At 38.0% G+C, this 26,661-nt stretch overlaps 1 protein-coding gene across 1 annotated transcript in view; it reads left to right on the top strand.

Moving 5' to 3' along the window:
- Dpp10 (dipeptidyl peptidase like 10) overlaps positions 1–26,661 on the top strand; it is a 794,281-nt gene that overhangs the window by 395,953 nt on the left and 371,667 nt on the right. Inside the window, exon 5 of the mRNA XM_052200993.1 lies at positions 26,025–26,099. Within this exon, the coding sequence (XP_052056953.1) occupies positions 26,025–26,099 (75 nt within the window). The remainder of the gene's footprint in view (positions 1–26,024; positions 26,100–26,661) is intronic.

Raw genomic sequence — 26,661 nt, 5'->3', positions numbered from 1 at the left:
ACAAAGTATAAAAATAAATATATTTAAAAAGAAAACAGCTTCTTCTGATCAAAATAAAATTTTGGAATGAATGTCATTTTCCTTTATTAAAAACGATGTGCCTGAACATGTAACTGAAACATAGATCTATGTCTTTGCAATGTCCTTCTGGAGACCTGCAGTAATGCTCACCCACACTTCAGCACTTGCTGTTATGTTGGTCTTCCTTTGGTCCATTTGAGGCTGAAGGTGTGTACCAGGTAAGAGCTGGAAGATAACATGAGGCAGAATCTGCCACTGGAGGCCTGCATTCTGCTATGTGGCCACAGCCAGTCAGTCTATTTGGAGCAGTTTGATGTTAGAGTTATAAACACCTCAGACCATCTGATGGCTGGTTCAGACTTCCATTTCACTTCTGAATAATTTCACATATGGCTAACTCCCAGTCATGGAGAGCTAATTAAAACTTTTAAAGAGTGTTCACCAGAGAAAGTTTTAGACAGGAAAGCAAGTTTTTAGTTCTATTGCACACTTGGGTGGCCACAGTTAATGATAATGTGAATTTTGGAATCACGGAGAATATATTTCAAATGTCTTACCATCAAAACTATCAGATAAGGTTAGTAAAAATTATTTTAAATTTTTTAATTTAATCATTGTTCAATGTCCAGGTATAACAAAACATGACATTGTGCCCTGTAAGTACTTATACATAAAATATACACTTGTGATCCCTCTACTAAGGTAATGATTATATATGAACATGATCACTTGTACCTGTAAACTAGGACTCAAGACCCTGAGACAGGAAGATTAAAATGAGTTCAAGGTCAACTGGAGATACAGAATGAGATCCTGTTTCAGAAATAAATAAAAATAATGATTTTAGTAAAATAAATCTAAAAGCTAAATTTTAGTATGCAGTCACACATCCAATTTTATATTCATTTATGGTGATTTAAGCAAACAAAATGCATTTTCAGGAGACAATTGAGGAGCCTGAAGCTGGTGATAGAACCTCTCCCTCCCTTTTAGCCTTTGGTAATGTTCAGCTTCTGCAGTTTTGTGATGCATAATCCTGGTAGGGTGGGTGTGGGGGAAGGTGGAGTCCTAAGTCTCCTAGTACATGCACAATAGAATACAGGCATTTTGCTAGCACAGTGGAAGCACAGTAAATTAATATTGAATCTACTTGGGAGACATATGAATTCAAGGAGGTTCTGGGTTTTGTCAGGCATAGATTGATAATAGCAGTCCATCACACTGTCACAAAGCTTTCTCAGATTCCACTGCTGTTTACCAAGAAATTGACACTTAGAAAAAGAGACATCCAAACCCTATGCTGCTTCTGTCTGTGGTCAATAGGCATTTGCTAACAGGATCCAGGTGTAGCTACTCCGTGGGAGGTCCGGCCAGCAAAGGACCAATGCAGATGAGATGCTTGCAGCTAATCATCAGACTGAGCTCAGGAACCCTGCAGGCAGCCAGCAGAAGGACTGGAGGAGCAAAAGGGGATTGCAAACCCATAGGAAGAACAGAATCAGCTGGCTTGATCACCCAGTGCTCCCAGACTAGACCATCAACCAAGGAGTGAACAGGGAGGAATCCAGGTCTCCAGATACACATGTAGTGGAGGATGGCCTTGTCTGACAGCAATGGGAGGGGAGGACCTTGGTCCTGTGGAAGTTTGATGCCCCAGAGTAGGGGGATGCTGGAGCAGGAGAGGGTGGGTGAGAAGGTGAACATTCTCATACAGACAAAGGGAAGGGAGAAGAGGGTGGATGTGGGATGGGGGGGGGGGGTTGTGGAGGGGATATCATTTGAGATGTAAATGAATGGAATGATGAATTTAAAAAAAAAAAAACAAAAGTTGGGGGAGGACTATAAAGCAGTTACCAGGGAAAGCCAGGTTTTGGGCTGAACAGAAAAGGAAGACATCTACAAAAATATGGAGATGTGAAACCAAGTACTGACTACAGATTGGAAGCATGTCATTACAATGATTAATTTACAGAGCAACACTTATAGAGAGGGGTTAAGGATGCTGAGTTCTTTCCTCAACAGGCAGGAGCTTTGCCTGAGGGAGTTGAGAGCCATCATGAGAGGATGTCTACAGTCAAGTGGACACTCAATGTAGACCTTTAATGTGTGAGGAAGGTAGGCACATGATAGTGCTGCTGGGCCCACAGTGAGGCCACTGAGGGTTCCCAGGACAGGTAGAACACGAAGCAGTTTCCAAACTAAGAGTCAAGATTTGTAGTGAAATTACTCAAGGGCTTTAGCCTAATTTCATCATGCTGCTTAACAAGTGGGGAAATACCCTGTTCAAATTAAACAGGAAGTTATTGAAAAGCAGCAGAAAGGGATTAGCATAGTTTATACAAATAGTTCTGCTGAGAGGAAGGGACAATCCCACCAATGAAAAATCATCTTATAACAAAAAAAAAGAAAGAAAGAAAGAAAGAAAAGGAAAAAGAGACATCTAGAGTAGTCTCAAGAGTAAGAGAAAAATGTTTTGACTCCTGATCCAGTGCTACCTCTTATATACCCAAATATCTCTTTCAAAATTATTTTTAATAATTTATAAAATACAAAAATACAATTTATAAAATGCAAATATATATATATATATATTTATATAATGCACAAGTACATGAATGAACTCTTGTCTTTCAAGAATACAGAAGTTACTGTAGCAAATCCCTACTTTGAGGAATTTATAGGATAAAGAATTAATTTTTTACAGCTTAGCTTTTATTTCATGAGTGTGGGTGTTTTACCCACATGAATGTCTCTGCAGTGTGTTCATGCATTACCTGAACATGCCAGAATCCCTGAAATTATAATAGTGGAAGGTTGTTAACTACCATGAGGTTACTGGAAATTGAAAATAGGTTATAAGGAAAAGGAAACAGTACTTTTAGTACTGAGCCACCTCTCCAGCAGCCAAGGAAATTAATCTTTATTATGTTTTGCTTTGTTTGTTTTTTACCAAAATCCAATAAATTGCCACATTATTTAAAACCAAATTAGAAAAGGTTCTTAAATTAAATATGTTTACATATATGAATACACACACACACACACACACAAATACACACATGCATACATAGGTTATGTGGATCCATAACAGCTGCTTAGAGGATAAATAGATGACAATTGAAAGGTAGATAGACAGATAGACAGAAAGACAGACAGACAGACAGAGAGATAGATGATAGATGTAGATCCACGTGTAGGTATCTAATAATTTAAGTTTGTGTTTTACCACTATATAGTTAAGAAAATATGACCACATTAGCCAGACTAACCAAAGGGCAGAAAGACAGTATCCAGATTAACAAAATTAGAAATGAAAAGAGAGATATAACAACAGAAACTGAGGAAATTCAAAAAATCATCAGATTTTACTAACAAAGCCTATACTCAACACAACTGGAGAATCTGGAGGAAATGGACAATTTCCTAGACAGATACCAAACACCAAAATTAAATCAGGATCAAATAGATCATCGAAACAGTCCTATAACCCCTAAAGAAATAAAAGGGGTCATAGAAAGCCTCCCAACCAAAAAAAGCACGGGACCAGATGGCTTCAGTGCAGAATTCTATCAGACCCTCAAAGAAGACCTAACACCAATACTCTTCAAACTATTCCACAAAATAGAAACAGAAGGAACACTACCCAGCTCTTTCTACAAAGCCACAATTACACTGATACCAAAACCACACAAAGATCCAACAAAGAAAGAGAACTTCAGGCCAATTTCCCTCATGAATATCGATGCAAAAATACTCAATAAAATTCTTGCCAACCGAATCCAAGAACACATCAAAACGATCATCCACCACGATCAAGTGGGCTTCATCCCAGGGATGCAGGGATGGGTCAATATAAGGAAATCCATCAATGCAATCCACTACATAAACAAACTCAGAAAAAATCATATGACAATTTCATTAGATGCTGAAAAAGCACTTGACAAAATTCAGCATCCTTTCATGCTAAAAGTCTTGGAAAGAACAGGAATTCAAGGCCCATACCTAAACACAGTTAAAGTAATATACAGCAAACTGGTAGCCAACATCAAACTAAATGGACAGAAACATGAAGCAATCCCACTAAAATCAGACACTAGACAAGGCTGCCCTCTCTTTCCATATCTTTTCAATATAGTACTTGAAGTTTTAGCTAGAGCAATTAGACAATATAAGAAGGTCAAAGGGATAGAAATTGGAAAGGAAGAATAAAATTATCACTATTTGCAGACCACATGATAGTATACTTAAGTGACCAAAAAAACTCCACCAGAGAACTCCTATAGCTGATAAACAACTTCAGAAAAGTGGCAGGTTATAAAATCAACTCAAGTAAATCAGTTGCCTTCCTATACTCAAAGGATAAGCAGGCTGAGAAAGAAGTTAGGGAAATGACACCCTTCACAATAGCCACAAACAATGTAAAGTATCTTGGTGTGACTCTAACCAAACAAGTGAAAGATCTAGACAACAAGAACTTCAGGTCTCTGAAGAAGGAAATCAAAGAAGACCTCAGAAAATGGAAAAATCTGCCATGCTCATGGATTGGCAGGATTAATATAGTTAAAACAAATGCACAAATATATTTAATAAAGAGTGTGGTTTTACTGACCTCAGTTGCCATCATTTGACCAAAATTGCAAATTTACCAATTTTAAATGTCTCAGTCTCTAAAACCCATCCTGTTTTCTTTCTTTCCAAACAATTTTAGCTTTTGTGTATGATCTCTCTTTGTGTCTCTGTGTCTGTGTGTCTGTGTATCTGCCTGTTTCTGTTTTTCTCTCAGACAGCAGCCAGACAGCCAGACACTCACAGCCAGACACACACAGAGACAAACACACATGCATACTGCCCCTTCACCCACACTCTGTAGTATCTATTACTTTGCATCTTCACTCCATGTCTTTTTCTCATATTCTCAGACCTGGAAGAAATGATCTAGTTCAAATTTGAGGTTTAACTATATGTGGATGCTTATGCCTGTCTCCCAGCGCTTACCCTGGACTACTTAATGGGTTCTGGGCAGTCTGGGCTACAGAGCAGACTTTTCTTTGAGGCAAGTGAATGTACTTTCTTTCTTTTTTTTTTTATTTGATATATTTTTTATTTACACTTCAAATGATTTCCCCTTTTCTAGACCCCCACTCTCTGAAAGTCCCATCAGCCCCCTTCCCTCCCCCTGTTTTCCCACCCAACCCTTCCCACTTTCCTGTTCTGGTTTTGCCCTATACTGCTTCACTGAGTTTTTCCAGAACAAGGGGCCACTCCTCCATTCTTCTTGTACCTCATTTGATGTGTAGATTATGTTTTGGGTATTCCAGTTTTCTAGGTTAATATCCATTTATTAGTGAGTGCATACCATGATTCATTTTTTGAGTCTGGGTTACCTCACTTAGTATGATGTTCTCTAGCTCCATCCATTTGCCTAAGAATTTCATGAATTCATTGTTTCTAATGGCTGAATAGTACTCCATTGTGTATATATACCACATTTTTTGCATCCACTCTTCTGTTGAGGGATACCTGGGTTCTTTCCAGCTTCTAGCAATTATAAATAGGGCTGTTATGAACATAGTGGAACATGTATCCTTATTACGTGCGGGGAACCTTCCGGGTATATGCCCAGGAGTGGTATAGCAGGATCTTCTGGAAGTGAGGTTCCCAGTTTTCGGAGGAACCGCCAGACTGATTTCCAGAGTGGTTGGACCAATTTGCAACCCCACCAGCAGTGGAGGAGTGTTCCTCTTTCTCCACATCCTTGCCAACATCTGCTGTCTCCTGAATTTTTAATCTTAGCCATTCTGACTGATGTAAGGTGAAATCTTAGGGTTGTTTTGATTTGCATTTCCCTAATGACTAATGAAATTAAGCATTTTTTAAGATGCTTCTCTGCCATCCAGAGTTCTTCAGGTGAAAATTCTTTGTTTAACTCTGTACCCCATTTTTTAATAGGGTTATTTGGTTTTTTGGAGTCTAACTTCTTAAGTTCTTTATATATATTGGATATTAGCCCTCTATCTGATATAGGGTTGGTGAAGATCTTTTCCCAATTTGTTGGTTGCTGATTTGTCCTTTTGATGGTGTCCTTTGTTACAGAAACTTTGTAATTTTATGAGGTCCCATTTGTCAATTCTTGATCTTAGAGCATACACTAGTGGTGATCTGTTCAGAAACTTTCCCCCTGTACCAATGCACTTTCTTTTTTTTTTAATTTTTTTAAATTTTTTTTAATATTTTTATTTTCTATATTCTTTGTTTACATTCCAAATGATTTCCCCTTTCCCAGATCCCCCCTCCCCATATGTCCCATAAACCTTCTCTCCATCTCTTCTCTAATCATCTCCCTCCTTTTTCTCTGTCCTTATATTCCCTTCCAATGCTAGATCAATCCTTTCCAGGATCAGGACCCTCTCCATACTTCTTCATGGGTGTCATTTGTTATGCAATTTGTGCCTTGGATATTCAGGGCTTCTGGGCTAATTAATATCCACTTATCAGAGATTGCATTCCATGTGTATTCTTTTGTAATTGGGTTACCTCACTTAGGATGATATTTTCCAACCAATGTACTTTCAATTCACACTTCCTACCACAATGTCACACATTTGGTTTACTCTGACTATGACTTCTGCAGTGTTGGGGTTGGCAGCACATTAGTCCACTTTCCTGCATTACTGGTTCATGGGGAGAAAGATTCTCCTTCCTTTATCTCCCAGCAACAACATGTGAGTCTTTTCCTTGCTGAACTGAAAACTCCCCAATTTTGGTTTGTCTGAAGGTAGCATTTTTTACAACTAACTTTGTTTTTTTTAACATGAGGATTTCTTTTATTCCAGAGCTCTGGGGTCCACAGCCATACACCACAAAAGGGTAGAGAACTGTGGGACCCCGCGCAACTGAAGTCAGGGGTATTTAAAGGGGAAAAATCACAAGACAAGGAAGGGGTGGAGGACATAATTCACAAGGCAAGGGGCGGAGGACAAATTATACATGGAATGGGGAAATACAGAATGAGGAAGTCAGGCAATAGTTTATGCCTTAAGGAAGGTGAGAGATTATCTGGAGCAAATGTCCTTGGAGGCATTGTATAGTTAAACATTGGAACTAGAACAGGGTGGGCTATCTTTCTCAAGCTACCTTTTGATATATTCTGTAGCACAGTCAGCAACACTGTTGATGAGCATTGAGTCCTTTATTAGATAAAATAAGGGTTACTTGAACTTGAGTGTATCAATTACTTTGCTATTGAAAAAAGCAACTTAAGGAAAAATGATTTATTTTGGCTTATGGTTCCAGGAAATCAAGGCAAACAGAATATGAAGCTAACTGATTGCATTTTATCCTTATATAGGAAGTACAAATAGAACAGATTCTGGGGCTATTCTGCATGTTTTCAAATTTTGCCACCAGTGATATGTGTCCCCCAACAAGACTCCACTTTCCATATCCTTCCCAAATGGCACTATAAATTGGAGACCATCTGTTCACCTATATGAGTCCACAAGCATTTCTCATTCAAACCTTAATGCCAAGCATGAAGACATTGGAATAGTCCATCTTAGAACCCAGGTATTCATAAGTGAGTAAGAATGGGGTATACCTTAGTGGATTCCCTGCACAGAAGATGAATAACATCCATCATAGCATGATGTGAGATGTTATTGTACCACGTAGAATGACACAAGCTTTTAAATGGAGTAATATCCCATTTCTAGAAATTTCCACTTAGTTCCACAATTTATTAAAATCCTTGCAGATCTTAAATTTTTTTTAGCCTCATGCACATATTTGCAGATCACTGTGTTCTAATTATTTGGCTATTTTCAACTGGTTTATTTGCATTTCATTGTTAAATTGTGCAAATTCTTTATGGATTAAATATACAGATTTCTTACTCAATATCATCTATAGTTTAATTTAAAAATTATGTGCGTCCTTCCCTTGCATGAATGTCTATGCACCATATGAGTGCAGAGTACACAAAGGTCAGCTAAGTAGAACAGTAGACCATCTGAAACAGGAGTTACACAGGGTTGTCATTGCTCGGAATCAAACTGTGGTCCCTCAGGAAGAGCAGCCAGTGCTCTTAACCATTGAGATGATCTCTCTAGTTTCTACTTCTGTATTTTTGCTAAAACTTTTTCAATTGGTTGTCTTTTGTGGATGTTATATTATTCCATGGAAGGATTTTTGTTTAAATACGAGTATAGATGAGTTTGTAGACTGCTTTAGTAATATGAAGGAGACCTTAGGTTTATGCCCCAGTGCCACATAAGCCCTATGAGGTATAATCTTGGCACTCAGAAGAAGCCCAGAGAATCAGAAGTTCGAGGTCAGTCTTAGCTATAGTGAGTCTACAGTAAGTCTAAGCTAAATGAGATTCTATCTAAAAATAACCAATTGTGAGTTAAAGTGTATTTATTTTTCCCAATTAATTTATTGTTAACATAGATTAACTTGGGTTTTCTGTTACCGTTCCTATCATTTTAGTCTTATATTCTTTGATTCGTTTTGAATTTACACTTCTATGTGAGGAATGGGAAATAAAATTATTATTGTGCATTATTGAGCCACACAGGATTACTTGAAAAGATTATTCTTTGCCTGTGAATTGTCTTTACAATTTCATAATATATGAGTTATCCAGAAATGTATGAATTTATATTTGGAATCCATATCCTTAATTGTCTATCAACATATATGGATTTACAGCCAGATATTTTCCACAATTCCATCTTCCTCTAGCTATCCCTACCTTGCCAATTTTAGAGCTTTGTTTCTTACTGCTATTGTTCTCAATGTATTTTTTCTCTTTTAAATTATACTTTGCCTTTTCTTATTCAAAATTTCATGTGTGTATAATGAAAAATGATCATATCTACTTTCCAGCACCCAACCCCAACATCTCCTTCTAACATGCCCCTTCCAAATTCATGTTCTCTCTTATAACCTACTAAGACCAATTAAGACAACCCATATGTATACGGATGTAATACCATCCTCTAGTTCACGGGAATTCTGCCAGCAACCAGACATCTTGAACAAGAGTGCTTCTTTCAGCTATCCACTTACAATATCTTCACAACTTGGGGAGGATGTGGAGAGCACCCATGATCTTGTGTAGGTAACCAGAGCTGCTGTGAATTTAGGAGGGAAGAAGCCATGTGATATTCTGAAGACACATTCACCACACTCCTCCCCATCCTCTGACCCTTTCTTACACATTCTACTTCCATTTGTGCAGTGTTCCCTGAGCTTTAATGGGCAGCAGAAGGAGGGATGATATAGATGTTAGGATGAAAGTTTCACTCTCTTATTCTTAGCACTTTCCCCAGTTCTGCATCTGTCTGCTTCTGCCCACTGCAAACACAGCTGGGAGGAACCCAGGTCTAGAAAAACAAACATCACAAAGCACTTTAGCAATGCAATACTTCATGATATTTTTCTTCACACAGTGTTTATATTGGTGAGTGTTGATATCCCCATCATTGTGAAAGTGCCAATTCCCTTCTCTGTTCCATTTCTGTCCTTCTCAATCTCTCTCTCTCTCTGTCTGTCTCTCTGTCTGTCTCTCTGTCTCTGTCTCTGTCTCTGTCTCTGTCTCTGTCTCTGTCTCTCTCTCTCTCTCTCTCTCTCTCTCTCTCTCTCTCTCTCTGAGATAACTTTTCTCTGTGTATCCCTGGCTGTCCTGGAACTCATTCTGTACACCAAACTGGCCTAATACTAAGAGGTTCATCTGCTCCTGTTTCCAGAGATTTTGGATTAAAGGCATGTGTCATAGTACTTTTTAAAATTTCTAATATAAACCTACTATTGTCAGAAGACAAATTCAATATGTTGTTAACGCAAAGTAATTATGTATTTATTAAGACTGCTTAAGTATTTTTATGAATGGAAAATAGTGAAGAACACTTACATGATCATTTGTGATTTGTTTTCTGTCTTGTGTCAGTTATAATATTTTATTTTGTTCTTGTGTTTTTTTCTTCCAAAGAAGTATTTGCTATCTTCCTTTTAGTTATGTTTCTTTGGGATTCAATTTAGTCACCACTTTTGGAATGGTTAATACTAGTAATTAACTGCAAGAGGAAGCAGATGATCATATTCAGTGTCACAAAGCCACTGACGATTTCATTATATATCCCTCAAATTCATGCCCATGTCCTGCCTCAGCATCCCAAGTGTTGGAAAAATAGATAGTATAATATGTCTCTTCAAAAATATTTTTATTTTACATTTATTTACTTATTTTTATATGCATACACGCATGTGTCCAATGTGTGTTGTTTGTGTATTGTTTGTTGAGTGTGTTATTTATTTGTGTGTTCTGTGTACATGCTTACATGCACATGACACACACTGGTCAAAGGATGACATGTGGGACTTGGTTCTTTTCTTCCATCATGAAAATCTTACATATCAGATCAAAGTAGTTAGCATTACCACCTAAACATGACAGTATCCCACTAGCAAGAAGTTAAATTAGATTAAGTTAAATCAACTTAAATACCTACTTCAGTAGTACACAAAATGTATCCTGTCATTTTTCGCATTTGAACTCTTAACACTATACAGTGGCTTCAATTTGGATTGTATATGTATGCCCTATCACACACAGCCAATACTATTTTATACTGAGTAATCACTCAATTATCTTCTATAATCAGTAGAAGGGCATTATTAAAAAGTGATTTCTACTTTTCATAAAGCCATGTTAGTGTCCTTTTGTAATTTATTTTGCATCTTCCTGTAGTTGAAGCTTCTGTCCTGTGTCCTGTGCCCCACCCCCATCCTGCCCCAACCCCACACACTTCATCTTGGAATCTTTTCTAGGGTAGGTCCAAGGGCCATGGGCAGTCTGATGCTCTGTTTACCTAGAAAGCAATTTGTTTCCTCATTTTGTATTCTGCTTTTCAACATGGAGCTGTTTGTTAACAATATTTTGTATTTGATACTTTGGAAATGTTACGCTAATTCCCTCTAGGCCTGGAAGTCAGCTGTTATTCTTACAGGGATTCCATACATATGGTGTTAGTTTCTCTTTCTATTTTCTTGATTTTGTTTTGTTCATTTTTTTCCATTTGACTCTCATGAGTCTATTGTAGGATTTCTTTGATTTTGCTCAATTCTGAATTTATTGAACCTCTTGAATAAGATACTGCATATATTCATTTTTTTCTTTTTTTATTCGATATAATTTTTTATTTACATTTCAAATGATTTCCCCTTTTCTATCCCCCCACTCCCTGAAAGTCCCATAAGCCCCTTTCTCTTCCCCTGTCCTCCCACCCACCCCTTCCCACTTCCCCGTTCTGGTTTTGCCCTATACTGCTTCACTGAGTCTTTCCAGAAAGGGGCCACTCCTCCTTTCTTCTTGTACCTCATTTGATGTGAGGATTATGTTTTGGGTATTCCAGTTTTCTAGGTTAATATCCACTTATTAGTGAGTGCATACCATGATTCACCTTTTGAGTCTGGGTTACCTCACTTAGTATGATGTTCTCTAGCTCCATACATTTGCCTAAGAATTTCATGAATTCATTGTTTCTAATGACTGAATAGTACTCCATTGTGTAGATAAACCACATTTTTTGCATCCACTCTTCTGTTGAGGGATACCTGGGTTCTTTCCAGCATCTGGCAATTATAAATAGGGCTGCTATGAACATAGTAAAGCATGTATCCTTATTACATGGTGGGGAGTCTTCTGGGTATATGCCCAGGAGTAGTATAGCAGGATCTTCTGGAAGTGAGGTGCCTAGTTTTCAGAGGAACCGCCAAACTGATTTCCAGAGTGGTTGTACCAATTTGCAACCCCACCAGCAGTGGAGAAGTGTTCCTCTTTCTCCACACCCTCTCCAACACCTGCTGTCTCCTGAATTTTTAATCTTAGCCATTCTGACTGGTGTAAGGTGAAATCTCAGGGTTGTTTTGATTTGCATTTCCCTAATGACTAATGAAGTTGAGCATTTTTTAAGATGCTTCCCCGCCATCCGAAGTTCTTCAGGTGAGAATTCTTTGTTTAACTCTGTACCCCATTTTTAATAGGGTTGTTTGGTTTTCTGGAGTCTAACTTCTTAAGTTCTTTATATATATTGGATATTAGCCCTCTATCTGATGTAGGATTGGTGAAGATCTTTTCCCAATTTGTTGGTTGCCGATTTGTCTTGTTGATGGTGTCCTTTGCCTTACAGAAACTTTGTAATTTTATGAGGTCCCATTTGTCAATTCTTGCTCTTAGAGCATATGCTATTGGTGTTCTGTTCAGAAACTTTCTCCCTGTACCGATGTCCTCAAGGGTCTTCCCCAGTTTCTTTTCTATTAGCTTCAGAGTGTCTGGCTTTATGTGGAGGTCCTTGATCCATTTGGATTTGAGCTTAGTACAAGGAGACAAGGATGGATCAATTCGCATTCTTCTGCACTGCATATATTCTTTAAAGATAAAATATTTTACGCACGTTTTTGAAATTTCTTTCTGCTGCTTTTTCTTGGACATTTCTGCTTTTAGATTTTCAGTTCTATAATATATTATAATAAAATAGAAGTTTAGCTTTTCATCTCTATAACTCAATATTGATGTTTTCTGCATAGTGAGAACATCCACATTTCCATTCTAAAATAAAAACACTTAGATGTTGTCATTTTGAGTTCTGTGTATCATTACCATCACCACCATTTAGCTCTATTATTATTGTTGTTGTTGTTGTAGTTGTTGTTTGTTATTGACTTTTTCCAAATTAGCTTTGGCAATTTTAGCAAGCTTAGAGTCATCTGAGAAGAAAATCATGACTGAGGAATTTCCTAGGCCATATTAGCCTGTGGCCATGCATATAGAGAATTGTTTTGATTATTAATTGACACAGGAGGGCCCAGCCCAACTTGAGTGGCACCATTTCTAGGCAAGTGGTTCTAGGCTGTATAAGAAAGCAAGTTAGATATAAGCCTGTGTGTGAGCTAGAAACATTATTCTTCTTTCATGTTTTCTGCTCTGTTTTCTTAGCTGTGAGTGAGTTTGGTCAGATGCAATGCTGCCTATAATAATAAACAGGGCTGCTTTTGAGTTCCTGCTTTGAATTCCTATCCTGGCTTCTTTCAGTGATAGACTGTGACCAAGAAGAATATGATGGAATAAAAGCTTTCCTCCCCCAAGTTGCTTTTGGTCAGAGTGTTTTATCAGAGCCACAGAAAAGAAATTTGGATTGACTCTTTAGAGTTATCTAATTCACTGCAACCCCTCAACAATTACTGGGGAAAATCAAAAGACAGCAATGAGTTAGGGGAGCTGAGCAAAATCTCAGCTATGAGTTCCAGACTCAAACCATTCAAACCATTTATAGCCAGCTGTTTTCAAACTCCTGGAGTCTCCTCAGATTATTTTTTTAATTTGAAAGACTGTTTCAATATGCCCTTTAGAGCATTCATGCTGTAAATCTGTTTATGTTGACAGGACACAGTATTGAATCTATGGCCTCAGGTACCCTAAGTACAGTTCTAGCACAGTTACAGCCCCCAACCTAAGTCTATTTTTTCCTATAAGGAACAGAAAAGAGAAATGTTTCTATTTCTTTATTTACTTACACACATCTTTTTCACACACAGAAGAACTTGGATATCATTTTGGAAAAAGATATATTTGTAGGGCCAATTCACAGCAGTGTGGTTGGCAAGTGAAAGGAAGGAAAAACTAGAAATTCAGTGTGTAGTATCAAAATGCCATGACAGCATCCAAGAATAGCAGATCCTATTCATTGTTATAGGTGTCATGGTATTAGCAAATATTCCTGTGATTATCCATATGATTGACAGAATATTATTTCACTGTGGCAGAAAATTAAATTCATTTAGTTGTAAGGTTGATTCATAATTTCTATATGCCATAGTGGCTTTTCTAAGTTCTTTTAGTTAAGTCTTTCATATTGGATACTATATCCTGTACTGATTTTAAATGTTTTCATTTATCTTGAAACTCATTAAAACCATTCATTCATTAGCAAGTTAAAAGTCTCTGTGTGCTGGGGAGGTAGTTCAATAGTAAAGAGCCCTTATTTTTTGCAGAGAGCTAGTGTTAGATTTCTAACTCCCACACTGGGCAGCTCACAACCCTAGTATTCCTCTACTTTGGGTCATCCAGCCTTTTCAGGACCAAAGGGCTCCCCTCCCATTGATGATAAGGCCATCCTCTGCTACATATCCAGCAGGAGCCATCAGTTCCCCCACATATACTCTGGCTGGTAGTTTAGTCCCTGGGAACTTTTGGAGGTCTAGTTAGTTGTTATTGTTGTTCTTCCTATGAAGGGGTTTGCAACACCTTCAGCTCCTCCAGTCCTTGCTCTAAATACTCCATTTGGCTTCCCATGCTCATTCTGATGTTTGGGTGCATGCCTCCACATATATATTGATCAGGCTCTGGCAGATCATCTCAGGAGAGAGCTATTCCAGGTTCCTATCAGCAAGTTCTTATTGGCATCAGCAATAGTGTCTGGGTTTGGTGTCTGCAGATGGGATGGATCCCCAGGTGGGGTAGTCTTTGGATGGCCTTTCCTTCAGATTCTGCTCCACTCTTTGTCCCTGCATTTCTTTTTGACAGGAAGAATTCTGGATTATCATTTCTGAGGTGTGTGTGTGTGGGGGGTGGCCTAATCCCTTAACTGGTGGCTGTGCCTATCTGCTGGATATGGTCTCTACAGGGTTAATCTCTCCTTTGTTGGGTATTTCAACTAATGGCCTTTCTTTGGGGTCTCAGGAAACTTTTGGCTCCCTGACATCTGGGACTTGATAGTGGATACCCCTAATTCCACCTCCCCCACTGCAATACACTTTTGTAATGCAAATAACACTCTCAATAGCACAAAACAGCAACCCACAGATTGAGAAAAGAATTCTTTACCAATTCTTTATCCAATAGAGGGCTATTATCCAATATATACAAAGAACTCAAGAAGTTAGACTGCAGAGAACAAAATAACCCTATTAAAAATTGGATACAAAACTAAACAAACAATTCTCAACGGAGGAATCTTGAATTGTTGAGAAACATTTAAAGAAATGTTCAACATCCTTAACCATCATGGAAATGCAAATCAAAAAGATGCTGAGATTCCACCTCACACCAGTCAGTATGGCTAATACCAAAAACTCAGGGGACAGCAGATGCTGGTGAGATTGTGGAGAAAGAGGAACACTCCTCCATTGTTGGTGGGACTGCAAGCTGGTACAACCACTCTGGAAATCAGTCTGGTGGTTCCTTAAAAAAACGGACATAGTACTACTGGAGGACCCTTCTATACCACTCCTGGAAATATACCCAGAAGATGCTTTAACTATGTTCATAGCAGCCATATTTATAATAGCCAGAAACTGGAAGCAACCCAGATGTACCTCAACAGAGGAAGAATACGGTACATTTAGGCAATGGAATACTATACAGCTATTAAAAACAATGACTTCATGAAATTCACAGGCAAATGAATGTAACTAGAAAATATAATTCTGAGTGAGGTAACCCAGACACAAAAGAACACATATGGTATGTACTCACTGATAAGTGGATAATAGGCAAAAAGCTCAGAATACCCATAATACAACTCATAGGCCATATGAAGCTCAAGAAGAAGGAAGAAGACACCAAAGTATGGCGTCTTAGTCAGGGTTTCTATTCCTGCACAAACATCATGACCAAGAAGCAAGTTGGGGAGGAAAGGGTTTATTGAGCTTACACTTCCACATTGCAGTTCATCACAAAAGGAAGTCAGGACTGGAACTCAAGCAGGTCAGGAAGCAGGAGCTGATGCAGAAGCCATGGAGGGATGTTTCTTACTGGCTTGCTTCCCCTGGCTTGCTCAGCCTGCTTGCTTATAAAACCCAAGAGCACCAGCCCAAAGGTGGAACCACCCACAAGGGGCCCTAACGAGTTGATCACTAATTGAGAAAATGCCCCACAGCTGGATCTCATGGAGGCACTTCCCCAACTGAAGTTCCTTTCTCTGTGTTAACTTCAGCCTTTAATAAACTTGTAAAAGAACAATTTCATTAAAGAAAAGTGGTTGTAATAAAGTAAGTTTTACAGAAAACATGACTTGAGGTAATTTGCTATTAGACAACTGTAGTCCAAACATATTACTTTTTAAGCATCATGTTAGAAACATGATAAAGCATTATCGTAAGAAAAAAGATTCAAAATGTATATTCTTTTAGTTTTTGCAAGATTTTACATAGACACAGGCACAAAGACACACAGACACACATACATATGTGTGCGCACACACACAACCACACAGACACACACTGTTCCTGTATGTCTGTGGTATGTAGGTACTCTTGCTTTTGAGTATAGATAAGGATCCAAAGGTTAACAACAGTGTCTTCCCCTATTGCTGGCCATCCTTTGTGATTTTTAAGACAACATCTCTAGTGCCTCAAACTAGCCATTTCAGCAAGGCTGATTGGTCATTAGTCAGTTGAAGCACTGAGCCATCTCTCTTCCAAGCTCCTACTCTTTCTGTTTATTCTATTACTCAATGTATTTGTGTTTGACTATAACAAAGCCATTTAGGAAAAAACATATTCAAGCTATATTAAACATTATGATAATTTGAAAACTCATTATAGCAGCACAAACTGAATTTCAAACAAAAATTGACATGGGTATGCACCTCACATTATTCCTACCTCGTTTTAACTAGAACCTTTGCCATTTGTCAACACTTCCCTGTAGTAAAATATTGGCACATTTCCCTTCAAAGTCACAATGCCTGATCTACTTACCCTATAGACAGAACTCAGTGGGCATTAAAAAATAAATTTTATAAAGAAAGTATACAGTATGGTATGCTGCCTATCATCTAAATCAATAAAAGATTATTACTGCCATTCATGATTCTTGAGCAGTGGGGATCTATGTAAAATATTCCATATTGATTACTACATACACACTTACGAGTTTTTAAAACAGACCATCTAGCTACAGGATTGGTAAAATGATTGACATTTTTTTAAACCACAGTTAAAAAAATAAAGCTGGGCATGCTAGTGTGTTTTTATGATCTCAATACTAAGAAGATTAAGAGAGGGGCATGCATGTTCATAGTGCTATATGCACATATGCATATATATGCTGTATGCTAGCCAAGGCAATGGCTGATCCTATATTAAAAAGAAAGGTGGGAAGTAACTAAGGTTGACTTGTTGCCTCCACTTGCATTTTTATACACCTCCAGCAGCAACTACACACATACACACACAGAGAGAAAGTGTGTGTGTGTATGTGTGTGTGTGTGTGTGTGTTTGAGAGAGAGAGAGAGAGAGAGAGAGAGAGAGAGAGAGAGAGAGAGAGAGAAGAGTGCATACAGATAATATAAAATTACCTAGTTATAACATGGAAGTGTCTGCATTGGCTTGTTTTAGAAAAATTGAAAACAGCAGAAAGTGACCATTGTGTTCATAAAACACCAAAACACCATTTGGTTTCACAAAGATATATAATGGAAGTTCTGTCCTTGGCAACAAAATAGCTAAGGAAGAGGAAGGAGTAAAGAAGAAGTGAAGCAAGATTTGAGCTTCAAATCCTCTCCAGGTACAGACTTCTAACTGTGGGAAGCAAACCCTGGCGTTGTCCAAAGCTACAGATGGAAAATTTGTCTGTTCTCTTCTTGCCTGCTCTTCTTTAACAAGCCAAATTGCAAAGAATAGTAATAAAAGCCCACACTTGACATCAAACTATGCTTTTATGTTGACAGTCTTTCCAGCTTCTATTAAATTTCATTTTTCATTTTAAAAGATTTTACATAGATTGATTGATTGATGTGATTGAGATTGGTGTGTGTGTGTGTGTGTGTGTGTGTGTGTGTATACACATCTGCCATAGATAAGGAATGATTGACAGTTGGTAGCATCTAACAAGGCAGAGTCTGTTTTCTTCAGTGTTGTGGCCCTATATAGATCTGCAATGCTCTATGTATAATACAACTAATTGGATTCAACATGGTATAAAAAATAATAAAAATAAAAAATATTACTGCTTTATAGTTTTGCATACAGACAGCTACTTGGTCGAAGTTCCCTGACTAGGTATTTATATTTAGTTTTTTATATTATAATGAGAGGTACTTGTGCATATATTTATTGTCAGCTTATTTCAAGAAGCTTGGGGAACTCTTACCCCAGTCCAAAAGTTCTCTAATATAGTATGTTAATTTTTAAAGTCTCCACAACCCTCTTACTAGCTGTGCTAATTTTATCCCCATCCTGGATCTTTTATCCAGTTCTTTCTCAGCCTGTGTTCCATTTCCTGGAACTTCTGACATTTCAGTTTGTGTCCAATGATTTCTTGCTGTGATCTTTAATATCTGACATGTTGGAACACCATCATTATCCTGTTTCTAACTCTAGTTATAATGTCTCTGACAAAAGTGAATCATTGCACTGAAGACTCTTAATAGAGACATTACTGTGGCAATAAAAGATGTAAATTGCAATTTCAAACAATCTACAAGAGTAATGACAGAAACAGAGATCAGTCCTTTGATGACTACAAGTAGCTTTCTATCCAATATGGTCAGATTTCTCACTTATGCAAGGAAGAATAGAAACTGAGTAGTTTATTCTTAGGTTTATAAAAGTTCTATTTGTCTGTGAATATGTGTATATGTGTATGTGTATATAGGCTCCCACAGAGGCCAAAAGGGAAGATCAGATCCTCTGAAGCTAAACTGTGAGACACACTAATAGGGGCTGAGAACCAAAGTCTTGTCCTCTAGGGGAGTAAATGTACAGTCTTAACCTCTTATTGTTCTCTCAGACACAAGATGCAACATCTTAAATGAAGAGAATTAGAACAGGAACTTAGGGCAAAAGTAGTTTGAGAAAGGAGAAGGGAGAGGTAAAGTTGTTATAGCAAGTTCAGTTGAACATATGAGAAGAAAAAACAAGAAACACATTCTGAGGATGCAAAACTGTTGTCATTGTTGGTCTGTGACTCTAACTATAGCATGCTGTATAAAGAGCATGAATTTGAAGAGAGTCCAGGCTATGTAGAGTAACCTTGTCTCAAGTACGACAAGTGAGGATACAAATAAGTATAGTGGAAACAATGATAAGAGTAACTGTAGCGTTACAAACACATTGGGCAAGGGAGCCATGTTCCCCCCTTTTACAAAGGGATAAATTGGAATTAAGCATAAGCATCAATCTAATGCTTATCCCTTAGAGATGAGGCTTCTAAATGTCCATGTTTTGCTGTCTTTCAGCAATTGAAGTAGAACATAGCTAAAATGATACATCTGGGCCTGGGGAGATGTATCAAATCAAACTTACCTTTAAACTTGAAATCTGAGTTTAGATACCAGAACCCATGCAAAGAAATGACACAGTGACATGTATCTGTGATTCTAGCTGTAGGGATGTAGAAATTGAGAGTTCTGTGGAGATGTTAGCTAGCCAACAGGGGTGTTCCAGGTCTAATAAGAGGTTCCAAAACAACAGATACATTGAGGAAACCAATAGCCCAATACCCCAAATTGACCTCTGGCCTATACACACAGATACAACCACAGGAACACACACACACACACACACACACACAAACACATATAGGAACACACATACACAGACATGTACACAGAAGAAACACACACACATAGCTTGTACATATACATAGAGAAAGGATATTGCATGAAATTGATCCATCAACATTTTCTCATTTTCTTTTTTTTTTAATATTTTTATTTTCTATATTCTTTGTTTACATTCCAAATGATTTCCCCTTTCCCGGATCCCCCTCCCGATATGTCCCATAAACCTTCTTCTCTCCATCCATTCTCCAATCACCTCCCTCCTTTTTTTCTCTGTCCTTATATTCCCCTCCAATGCTAGATCAACCCTTTCCAGGATCAAGACCTTCTCATTTTCTAATCATATCATTGACTTTAAAGCTCTGATGGATTTTTCAGCCATCTTCTTTCTGCCTTCACATACTAATCCAAAATCTTCTTACAGCTTCCAAGTGTCTTCTGTTTCAAATCCTCACTTACCTGTTTCTGTCCCTTTACTTTAATTTCTTGACATTGTTTAGCTTGGCACAGGTCATCCTGATACCCTCATATATAGGGTATCCCCAGATTTGACTCACTTTCAATCCATTTTCCAAAAGAAACTTCTATATACAAAGGACTTACTCCCTCCTTGACTTTGGTGTCACCATTTCGGATAATCTCTGCCATAATGAAGAGTTGATAATGTGGCTTCAAAATGAAGTGGCCATCATAGCCCCCATCCCCATCTTCTCTGGAGGCCTTCAAAGTTACATGCATGATTTCTGGAGGTTTTCTCATAACAGCATCTGGTTTTCTAACTTTTCTTGAGAAGAAATCTTTTTAAAAAAATGTTATACATTTCCTGTATGATGAGGAGAAGCTAGCTTGTGCTCTTTTGAGAGAGTCCAGTCTATCAGTTTTACCCTGGCAGCTACAGCCTTGCTTTAAGCACCTTGTCTCTGCAGGCTGTTGGGTTTCTCATGCCAGCTCTGCAGTGGACCACAGAGGTGCCTGCTGCTTATCTTACTCTGCCCAATATGGCATGAAAATCTGCCTAGTGGGGCACCGTTTCACCTGGAAGAGCCTTCAGAGACCTTGATGCTTCTCATATGGAGAATGATCTGTGTCGAGCTGAGTGATGCCAGACATCTAAGAGGCTGCACATGCTCCTCAGGGGCTTCAAATATCTCACCCTTATTAATTGGTCCACTAGACCATGTGCATTCTTGCTTTACTTGAGCTTATCCTTTTGCCTCTGTTTAAAGGAACTTGCTAGAATGTAGAAGTCAAACCTTTTATGAGCCTCCAGGACTCTGGGCTCAAATAGACACTGGTAAGCATTATTATTTAATAATGCTAAACACATACAGGAATTCTTTGTCTTCTGGGCAGATGGTTTAATAAATAAACATGAAAACCTAGGTTTGGTTCCTAAAACCCACATAAAAGGCCAGGCAATTGTGGCATGCTTGTAATCCCAGCAGTAGTAAAATGGGGTGGAGAGACTGGGATTTCTAGAATCAACTGGCAACCTAGACTGGACTACTTGGGTATGGTCTAGGCCAGTAAGAATCTCTGACTCAAATAAAAAATGGTAGGGAACTGAGCAATAATTACCTGATGTTGTGTTTTGGCTTCTACACAGCAGTATGCACTTACAACACACTGTTTCTACATCCCTTTATCTCAGCAAGGACGTAGTTGTGAAGGCAGCATTAAAGTTACTAAAATAAGCCTCCACAAACTCATATTTGTTTTTATTTACATTTGCTGGTGGTGAGGGGTTGCCTGTGATATCCAGAAGAGGGTACTGTGTCACCTCAAAGCTACAATTACAGACTCCTGTGGATGTTGAAAGCAGAACTACAGTGCTCTGGAAAAGCATTAATCACTCCTAACTGCACACCCATTGCTCCTCCACCCTTCCTCCCAGTCCTGATTTGAAGGCTTATCCAGTTGAGACCCAACAGAATTATATTAAAATTCACAATTAAGGCCAATGTCAAGTAGCTCTCATTACTGTTAGAAAGAACTTTATAATACAAGTGCTTGGTAGCAATGGCTCCCCATCTTCCTAATGTCACACTTTACTATAGTTTTGCATGCTGTGGTGACTCCTAACCATAAAATTATTTTGCTGCCACTTCATAACTCTAATTTTGTGATGGTTAAGAGTAGTAATGTAAATATCTGATATTTGACCCCATTCAGAGGGCCTTTTGATTTCCCAAAGGGTATGGGACCCACAGGATGAGAACCATTGCTTTATAGTAATATAAATTTGTGTAAGACCTCTGGTATTCCTTGTATAAACTGACAGGTTGTGTTGTGTTGTGTGTGTGTGTGTGTGTGTGTGTGTGTGTGTGTGTGTGTATGCACACATGTGTGCTGATGCAGGCATAAAGACTAGAGGACTTGAGGTGTCCTGGTATATAGCACTCCATCTTATTCTATTCGGATGGAGTCTTTCATTAAACCTGAAGTTATTCTGGCAGCTAGCAAGTTCCTGCACACTCTGATATCTCCACATTACTAGGATTATGAGTGCTCAAGGTAGTACTAGCCTTTTATAAGTGGGTTTGGGGATATGAACTTAGGTCCTCATGTTTTTACTGTGCAGGTTTTCAATCACTTAGCTGTCTTCATAGCTCTAAGACAAGTTTCCAATGTTCTGTTCACATTAAGGGTCCTTGAATCCTAGGTGACCACTGCTAGGCTTTAGATTCAGCAGCTTGTGCCCCTGCAAAGGTATTTGGAACACTTCCCAGCCTGTGTGCAGCCAAAGCTGGAGGGAGTAGAGTGATAATTAACAAAGTGTCAGACTGGATAATGGGAGGAACTGTAAAGACACTAAAATGTTGTTACCAAGGCCCAGACGCACCTGTGAAAACAGGAAGTTAATTTGTGTGAAGAGTATTGCACAGGGGGTGGAGGAGACAAAACATGTGAGATTTCCTTTAAAAAATTCATACAAGACAGAAACAATCTCCACAAAAAAAAAAAAGAATGAAAGCAACGAAGAGCAAACAACATCCTCTGGTTGGTGAGATAACTCAAGGTCTGGGAGAGGGGCCCTCATGGACACTTTTTGCCCCTCTGTGACCTTGAGACAGAGTCACCATTTTTGATACTGGAGTTTTCTAATTCCTAGGACAGAAGTTGATCTCATAGCATGTTTTTAAATAGCAATGGGGCTTCACACACTGTCCATTTTCTCATTTCTTTAAATAACAATATGTTTGCCAAGGTTGCCGTACCAGCACAGGTGACCTTGTTGATTGGATGTTAAGTTCCTTGTAGGCTGGGTCCTCTTAATTTTCACCACATAATAAGTTAGGCAGAGGGGCAGAGGGAGGAGTAAAAGGTGATGAACCAGGATCTCAGACACATTCGGTTACCCTCAAGGACTGTTGGGCATTACTGACAATCTCTGAGGGGTGGCAACTTTGCACAAAATGTGACCAGCATGCTGAGCAGGAACTGCTGATTAGAATAGTGTTTTTGTTGTCCATTATCTTTAAAAATTGATCGTTTATGAGTAAATACAGAAGAGAATGGAAAGATGCTTGACTGCTGGTGCACACTGGGACTTCTATGAAGATTGGACACAAGGCCAACTAAGGAGAAGAACTTCCAACTCTCAGGGTTATACTATGGCCAGTCACTCCGGCCACTCTATTCTCTTTGACTCAGGATGCACACTAAACCACAAGACAACAACAGCAAATCAAAAACAAACAAAAACATTGTTTTCAGCGCTGCTCTTGAAATTCAGTGAATCTGATTAAAGAAAAACCAAAATTTGTTTTACAAATTAAAAGCTACCCTGGAACCAGAACAAAGGAGAGACTGAGCAGGCCAGTCCAATGACAGCCTTGGTGATATTCGCCAGAACCTAGTCTTCACGGGGGGATAATGTGAGGTCACCTGATGGGAACCTGTCAGTTTTTTAATTGCCCTGTCTCTCCTTGTTTCTGCTTTACAGAGAAGGTGACTGGAACTGACTGATTAAGTTTTCACGGTTATTCATTGTTCCTACTTCTTTTTTAAGATCTTCTTAGTCTTTGAACAAAACTCCCTTGACACCTCCTACTGGATTACTTCTTATATTTTTATAGAGAATGTACAATTCCAGAGATGAAAATAAAGGCAATACTCTTAAACTGTAATTTTGTTCTTGAAAACAATGCATAAAAATCTCACCATTAAAATCTCACCATTCCTTTGTCCTTTGAATTCATTACAAAGGACAAAAATGCAGAGACAGATGACAAGATTTGAAGGAAATGTCAGATAGGGAAGGTCCTGACCATGGAAGTCTCTGTCCTGGATTTGGAATACATCATTATTCTCATAGATATTATTATTTCCCAGAAACTCCTTTAATCTTCAATTGTGCAGAATTAACTGGATTAGTTGGTTCTTGTCCTTGTACTAATTCAAATATAATAATTGGGATGAGTGAGACTTAAAGTTCCACAGATGGAATGCAACTCTTTCCTTCCCATATGATGAGGTACCATTGGAAGAGAAGCAAAGGGATAGGGGCAAAAAAGGGAAGAAGAGAAACCTATCTCTTCCTTCTATTTTCCTTAGAGAGCTTTGTGTGGACATTACTTTGAACTAAGATGTACAAAGTTATTTGCATAGGCATGTCTCTACAAATACCATGCAAACAAACTAGTTTGCTCAAAGTAACTCAGACTATTTATTTTTGTTCCTGTAAACTCAAAAAATTTTTTCCTGTCTTCCCCTTTGATCCAAAACAAATGCCTTTATTTTATGTAGTACCATTTCTCCAACTTTTATGTATTTAACTATCATCATACATTTTAAATTACCTCTGTCACAAGGCCTATTCAATTCTTAAATGGCAAACTCAGAATCTATTAGGTACACAATAGTTACAGTAATTGTTTGATATCAAAAATAGTAACATATTGTACTATATCTGTTTTGGTACTGTATCTGTTTTACCTTGAGTATTCCCTTTAAAAAAAGTTTGTTTTTGATGGATATTTAAATACAAATGCTCAAGGAAGTAAAGAGGAAAAATAAAACAGTGAGAAAATGGCAGCACAGAGAATTTTAATACTGTATTTTTATTTCTAGTAACAAGATATACACTTATAAAATCATTGAGGATATTTCAGAATTCCAATGATCCTTTACAAATTTAAACTCATATGGGCACATATGCATTTGAGATACGTGTGTGTGTGTGTGTGTGTGTGTGTGTGTGTGTGTGTATGTCAAAAATAAACATATATCTCACAAATACATATAGAGGGCAACACAGTCAGTGTTTGTATTTGTGCATGTGTGTATCAAATAAAAATATACATCTCACAAACACGTTTGTATGGAGAGCAATACACAGACAGAGGGGTGTGCAAGGGAAAGAAGAAGACAGAGGGTGTCTGAGCAACCCAAGCTGGACATCACTTAAAGCATAGATTGACAACAAATTTGGAAAGTGATCCTTCTGCTTCTATCTCCCGAGGTCTGGATTTATGGCTGTGAGCCACCACACCTGACTCAACATTTATTTTTTATTTTGTTTGAGACAGAATCTCATATAGCCCAGACTATGGTTACATTACATTGTAAGAAGTTCTCAAGAATTAAAATTAATTTTCAAAAGAATGAAAGTATACATTTCAGAACAATATGTTGACAATGTGCTTAATGGTTGAAATGAACCTGAACTCGTGATTCTTCAGTCTCTATTCCTCCATTGTCCATTTTTGCTTTAACAGAGATGGAGTCCAGGGTTTTCTGCATGTACATAAAGAACTGTACCAGAAGAGCATTATCCACCCCCCCATGCTCTATTTTTTCCTTGATCATAAAATATTGGTTTTTAAGGATTAGCATATAAAATGGCTATTTTCATGTGTTTTGTAATGAACTGTTGGAAATGATTTTTAAAACCTTTTACATTCATCAGTATTGATACTCACAGTGATTATGACAATATACACCAGACCAACACTAACTCAAGCCAGATAAAAATCACAGAATCGAGAGAAGAGAGTGAGCAAGAAACCTTCCACTGGTTAAAGAGCTATATGTATATGATAGCTGTTGGGAGGGAGAGAAGAAGCTTCCTGAAATTATGATATCATTTTTATGTCAACCACATGACAGACAGGTCTCATATCCAAAACAGATTGCCTTCACAAACTGGACTGAATGGGAAAACAAAAGAGAGAATGAACTAAATGTTGAGCAGAAGGATGGGAAGGTGGAAGGGAAAATTGTGACAAAAGTTAATTTGAGGGGTGTACTATTCTAAATTATATTGCATAAAATTATGACAGAGTTAACAAAATTAATTTTCAGAAGAATGAAAGTATCCATTTCAGATTATGTTGACAAATTGAGATTTATCTTATACTTGATATCAATATTCAACTTACACGTTCAGTTATTCGTCTCTGTAAAATAATCATTTCTTTCTTTTGGTTCTTCTAGGTAACATTTAAAGCATCCAGACACTCACTTTCCCCAGATTTAAAGTATGTTCTCCTGGCATATGACGTCAAGCAGGTAAAGGCACTTGAGTGCTACTACTGGATTCTTTCTCTGTGGACACTGAAACAGAAGTTTACATTTAAACTTAAAAGTGCTCAGGCATGTTGACTGTGGCTTTGGTAAGGACAAGGTTGAAGTCAAGATAGTTGACTAGCAAATAACTGGAACAATATGTCAGGTGAGAGTTTTAAGTACATGAGGCATTAGCAAATGAGACAGAGGCATGCATGTTTTCAGTGTCAGTGGAATGTAGGTCAGAGACTTTCTTACTATATATGTCCTGGGCTGTGATGTATACACAAAGAGAACACTGTTTCAAATAATAGTCAGTATATGCTTTGGTAATATGTTTAAAGTTTTCATTGTGTGTGTGTGTGTGTGTGTGTGTGTGTGTTGTGTGTAGGCACTGATGTTTTAAATAATATGAGTGAAGATCAGAGGGACAGATAGAGAGTGGATTCTCTCTTCCTGACATATGGGTCCTAGAGACTGAATTAAAATACTAAGGTCAAGAGTCTTAGTGCCAAGTGTTTTTATTCACTGAGCCATGTTGGCAAGCCAGGATTTAGAGTTGTTG

Source organism: Apodemus sylvaticus, chromosome 12 (assembly GCF_947179515.1).
Source record: "Apodemus sylvaticus chromosome 12, mApoSyl1.1, whole genome shotgun sequence".
NCBI classification, from domain to species: domain Eukaryota; kingdom Metazoa; phylum Chordata; class Mammalia; order Rodentia; family Muridae; genus Apodemus; species Apodemus sylvaticus.
The sequence above is the reverse complement of the archived record's forward strand: the minus strand, read 5'-3'. Positions and strand labels throughout refer to the sequence as shown.